The sequence below is a fragment of the Erinaceus europaeus genome, chromosome 7 (genome assembly GCF_950295315.1).
Source record: "Erinaceus europaeus chromosome 7, mEriEur2.1, whole genome shotgun sequence".
Taxonomy (NCBI): Eukaryota; Metazoa; Chordata; class Mammalia; order Eulipotyphla; family Erinaceidae; genus Erinaceus; species Erinaceus europaeus.
In genome coordinates, this window is record NC_080168.1 from 11,463,107 (window position 1) to 11,469,106 (window position 6,000).

Genomic DNA, 6,000 nt, shown 5'->3' on the forward strand with positions numbered 1-6,000 from the left:
TGTTGGTGTCTCTTTTCCCACTCTCCCTATCTTCCCCTTCCCTCTTCCTTCCTCTCTATATATTTCCAATATATATATATTTGCCTCCACGGTTATTGCTGGGGCTCGGTGCCTGCACTACAAATCCGCTGCTCCTGGAGACCATTTTTTTCCCTTTTTGTTGCCCTTGTCGTTTATCATTGCTGTTATTATTGCTTTCAATGTTGTTGGGTAGGACAGAGAGAAATCGAAAGAGGAGAGGAAGACAGAGAGGGGGAAAGAAAGATAGACACCTACAGACCTGCTTCACCTCCTGTGAAGCAAACCACCCCCCTCGCCCCATAGGCAGAAGGCTCAAATGGGGATCCTAACACAGGTCTTGCACTTTGCACCATGTGCACTTAACCAGCTGTGCACTACCGCCTGACCCCCTTTAAATTTTTAAAATATATAAGTAAACACAAAAGTTAGCTCAATATATAAAAGATTAGACTCTCAAGCATGAGGTCTGGAGTTTAATCCTGGGCATAGCATATGCCAGAGTGCTATTCTGAGTCTTTCTCTCTAATAAATAGAATCTAAAGTTAATCAGTGGCAACAATAACAATAATGACAACAACAAGGACAGCAACAAGGGCAACAAAATGAGAAAAAATGACCTCCAGGAGCAGTGGATTCGTAGTGCAGGCACTGAGCCCCAGCAATAACCCTGGAGGCAATAAATAAATAAATAAGTAAAATTTTAAAACTATACCAATCTATAAGACATTTCCCAGAAATAAATTTCAATTTCTCCATTTACTGTGTATATTGAAGGATTCCAGGTACAGGAAAAAAATCTAAAGTTAAAAAAGAATACATTAAATAAAAATAAAGCCAGGGAGGTGACTTAGCCAGACTGTGCATTCAGGAGGCCCTAAATTCACCACCCAGCACTGCATTGAAGAAACAGTGAAGTGTTTTCAAATCCATCTGAAATCTTTCTATTTCTTTCATGTAGTGGCCCTTTGTGTACCATGTGTTAGAATAAATAAATAAACAACATCACTCAGGGACCTGTTTTTTGACATAAGCAGAACTTGCTGGGTTTTTCTTTGCTGTACCATTTCATTTCAGCTGAGCACAGTCACTGCAGTTCTAGGCAGTGCCTAGTCACTCCTTTTAACAGATAAAACTCGGGGTGTGGGCTTCGCCATTAGTCCCAAGGTTGTGCATGGCAGGCCCAGGGTAGAACTTCTGGCTACAACCTGGCATCCAGTCGGGCTTCCTGCTTCAAATCCAGCCCTCCCCCTACCCAGCAGTGGGACCTGGAGCTTGCAATGTCAATTCTCTGCACTTCCTCTATACACTGAGGGGAACAGAGGGGAGGGGAGGGAGTGTCCAGCTGTGGGAAAAGGCAAGGAGGAGTGACTGACATCTGCAAAGCCCTTGAGAAAAACAATTAGCAACTCACCACCACATCTCTGAAACCTGATTTCCACCTGCCTCTGCAGAACCCACGGAGCCTTCATGGTTGAACAAGTGCCAGTGTACTGGGGGCTTGGGTGAATGTTAAGGGCTGGATGACCTTTAAGACAGCATTGACCTTGTGGATTAGCTACAGGGTCTAAATGAGCTTCCGTTTCTGTATTTGCAAAAGGCGACGCCATGACTTGATGGCTCTGCCTTAGACAGTGAGTATTTGGACTCTGAGAAAGGGGAGGCGACATTTACAAGGACATCACCAAGCTTATTTACAGGACCCGGAAGCCCTGTCCTCAGCCCTGTTGTCGCCCGGGCATCACCATTCCAATCTCTCAGTCTGACCGTTGTCAAACTGAGAGAGACAGAGACAGAGACAGAGCCAGAGACAGAAGGACTGTTAATCATAGTACCAGAGCTTCCTCCAGTGCTGGGGAAGCCACACTTGAACCTAGGTTGTCACGTAACAAAGTGGATGCACTATGCAGGTGAACTATCTTGCCAGTCCCTTAATGAATCTTTTATATTGGATGTATTTTATTTATTCATTCATTCATTCATTCATTCATTTAATATGAGATGGAGAGATTGTTTCATATAAAAGAGAGTGAGATAGTACCGCTCTGGCATATACAGTGCCAGGAACTGAAACCAGGATCCTCAGGCATACAAGTCCTGCCCTCTGCCAGCTGAGCCCCTTCCCCAGCTGCCTTAATGAATTGTGTGTGTGGGGGGGGGGTCAGACGGTGGTGCACTGGGTTAAGTGCACATAGTACGAAGTGCAAGGACCCACACAAGGATTCCAGTTTGAGCTCTGGCCTCCCTGTCCCCTCTAAATTTCTCTCTGTCCTATCCAATAAAAATGGGGGGTGGTCACCAGAAGCAATGAATTTGTAGTGCAGGCACTCAGCCCCAGTGATAATCCTGTAGGCAAAAAAAATAATAATAAAAGTGAATGGTCCCCAAATCACTGTTGTGGGTCTGCAACAGTGACAGGGTGGTCACTCACCGCAGAAAGGATTTGGACATCAAGAATGAAATTCAGGGGAGTCGGGCCATAGCACAGCGGGTTAAGCGCAGGTGGCGCAAAGCACAAGGACCAGCATAAGGATCTCAGTTCAAGCCCCTGGTTCCTCACCCCCACCTGCAGGGGAATCACTTCACAAGCAGTGAAGCAGGTCTGCAGGTGTCTATCTTTCTCTCCCCCTCTCTATCTTCCCCTCCTCTCTCCATTTCTTTCTGTCCTATCTAACAATGACATCAATAACAACAACAATAATAACTACAACAATAAAACAACAAGAGCAACAAAAGGGAATAAATAAATAGCAAATATTTTTTAAATGTTTTTTAAAAAGAATGAAATTCAGAAAGACAGACAGAGGTGTGGGTGTGGGTGCATGTGTGTGTGCATTATGTGTGTGAGTTGTTCACCTGATAAGGCTTTCTGGGGAGAATACTTAACACCCAAATAAATCCATTTGCCAAAGCAGGGAGAGCAATCCATCCTTGAGGGGTGAGAGGGTTCCATGCAGATAAGGGTAGGCTGGACAGATATGGATGGGGTAGACACAAATAGGCAGGAGCTGGCATGGTTTGCACCTCCCTTCAGCATCAACAGAGAGAACACCTGCCTCAAGGTGGAGGAGATGTCAAGTGGAGCAGGGGAGGCTACAAGGCAGTCAGCAGGCAGCCACTGAAACACCAAAACAGGCAGCTGGCAAAGCTGTGCAGCAGTAAAGCATGGGGTCTGCAGGCATGAGGGCTTAAGTTCAATCCCCAGCACCACCTATGTCAGAGTGATACTCTGACAGCCCCCCCCATTAAAATAAAGAAATAGACCTTTAAAACTTTGAATCAGTATCTGGAAGATAGTTCAGCATTAGAGCATATGACTTGCATGCCTGAGGCCCCAGGGATTGCAGGTTCAATCCCCAGCACCAATGCCAGAACCAATGTTCACCTGCTCTCTCTCTCTCTCTCTTTCTCTCTCCCTCGCTAAGAAAAAAAAAATTCTTTTAAAAAGAGGGGGCAAGGGGTAGACAACATGATAGTTATGTAAAAAGACTCCCATATCTGAAGCTCCAATGTCCCAGGTTCAATCCCCCACACCACCATAAACCAGAGCTAAGCAGTGAGTACTTCGGTAAAAAAAAAAAAAAAGGGGGGGGGGAGAAATAGAAGTCTTGAGTCATATGATTAAAAATGACATTGAAATGCCAGGCAATCTATTCTTCACAGTTAAGAGCTCAGAAGCCTCTCAGCATGTTCTCATCCTTCTAAATAACCAAGCTGAGTGGGGACCCAGACCCACTTTTGCCGACCTTGAGACCACAGTGACAGTCACTGTGCTATTTCTGCTCAGGAGGGCTGTGCCCAGCCAGTCCTTGATGGGAGCACCCTGGAGACCCAGAATATGTTTTGAGCCAGTGGGTCTTCCAACACTGTTGAATTGATTCCTGCCTCTCTCCTGAAAGCACTGTTATATATAGAAAACCCCCAACTCAGGAAAAATCACAGTAATTGTGCTTTTTAGTCACCTTTAAGATCCATGACAGGGCTCTTCCCTTGTTTGAAGATTTCTGGTACCTATTTTTAGATCCACACAAGCTCACTGTCCACTCACATCCAGATACCCAGTCTTTTTCCCCCATTTAAAACTTAATCCAATCGGCACTCTCACACCTACAGTACTAAGTCTAAATCAACTCTTTATTTTCCAAGAATGGGATTCCAGCAGGAAAACACAACAGCGGTTTGATGGAAGCATTCAGGCAACTTAGTTCTCCAAGAAAAGGTATCTTATCTACACCTTCAATCAGCCGGTGCAACTAGAATTATTCCAGCAGGCATTTCTCCAAAGTGTCTCTGATCTGCTCCTGACTGTCACAAGGCAGCATGCACGCACTCACCCTCTCCTAGGAGGGAAAGAAGGTTTATGGGCACCGAGTGACAATAAGGAAAGAGCACAATGAAAGGACAGAGTCAGGCTAATGGTTGGCGGCTAAAAGAAAATAAATATCTACATCCTTGCAAAGATTCTGGCGATCAAGGTCAAGCTTCTTGATTCCATTTCCCTCGACCAAAATAAAATAGAATACAATCCAAGCCTACGGTATCCAAGGGGTGACCTTCCTCCCCCACCCCACACCCCAGGAAACATCTCCCAAAGTAACTCTGGGAGCCTTTTTATCCCATTTAGATGAAAGCAAACTCCCCACCACCTTCGCTGGAAATACCCAACAAAACAAAAAAGCATTCGACCTCAGCGCGTCCTAGAGTCAATCGGTTGCATTCTATCCTCTCAGATCAAGTCATTAACCGGCCTGGAACAGAGACTAGGGTTTGGTTTTTGTTGGTTTGTTTGGGGGGTTTTGTTTGGTTTTTCTTTTCCCTGCTGCACACACAGCGCTGCCGGGTCACCTCGTGGAAGCTCTGGTGGGAGGGAAGCGGCTGTCGGGTCTGCTGAGCAGCCTCAGGATTTTCTGTCGGATCCTCAAACCCGCAGGCGGCCGGGGCCACCTGCACCCGCCGCCCCGCAGCCCCCCGAAGCCCGGGCCACGCACCCTGGGGCGCACGGTTCCCGCCGGAGCCCCGGGGACCCCGACACCCGTCCTCCGTTCACTGAGTCTGGAGGGGGGGGTGCGGACGGCTGCGCCCCCGACCGGAGCCCCGAGGATGGAGGCAGGAGCCCGCCGCCACCACCTGCCCGGCCGGCCTCGAAGCCGCCGCGCACGCCGCGTCCAGCGGCACCGGGAGCAGGGCCACCCCGAGGCCAACGGGGGGGGGGGGGGGGGGCGTCTCGGCGCGGCCCAGGCGCGGCGCCCCGAGTGTCCCGGGCGGACAGGCGCCGTCCGCGTCCACGCGGCCCCAGGAGCTGGTCCGCCCCCCACCGCGGGCGGAGAAGCCGTGCGCCCCGGAGAGCCGAGGGTCCCCGCCCCGCCGCGCCCCGCCGCGCCCCATACCTGGCAGTGGGCGCCCGCGAAGCCGGCGGGGCAGGTGCAGCTGTAGCCGGGCTCGCCGGCCGCGGGGCGCGGGGCGCACACACCCCCGTTCCTGCAGGGCAGCGCGGAGCACGGCCCGGGCGCGGGCAGAGGCGCGGAGGGCACAGGCCCGGCCCGGCCGCCGCCGAGCAGCAGGAGCAGCAGGGCCCAGGCGGGCGCGGGCGGCGGGGCGCGGCGGGGCGGCATGGCGGGCGGCGAGCGGGGCCCGGGCGCAACAGAGCGAAGAGCGAGCGGCGGGCGCTGCTGGTGCCCGGCGCCTCCTGCAGCTGAGGGCTCCGCGTTCCCGGGGCAACGGAGGGCGGGGCGGGGCCACCGGGGAGGGCGGGGCCACTGGCGGGGCTGAGGCCACGGGGCGGGGCTACCGGGAGGGGCGGGGCTACCGGGAGGGGCGGGGCCCTTCCCCCAGGCGCACTCCCAGCCCTGAGGCCGCGGGGGTGCAGGGTGGCTGCGCGGACCTGGCGGGAGGCTCTGGGGTCCTAGGGGGACGGACACGCGGGGGAGGGGGCCACGCAGACGGGAGGGTGACCGCAAGGACCTAGCGTCGCCTCAAGTGCAA

The 6,000-nt window shown here is 51.9% G+C and overlaps 1 protein-coding gene across 1 annotated transcript in view; it reads right to left on the bottom strand.

The window, feature by feature from the left end:
- Positions 1–5,714, bottom strand: part of DNER (delta/notch like EGF repeat containing) — a 346,936-nt gene extending 341,222 nt beyond the window's left edge. The window contains 1 exon segment of the mRNA XM_060193734.1: positions 5,406–5,714. Within this exon segment, the coding sequence (XP_060049717.1) occupies positions 5,406–5,630 (225 nt within the window). The 5' untranslated portion in view covers positions 5,631–5,714.
- Positions 5,715–6,000: the final 286 nt, after the last annotated feature.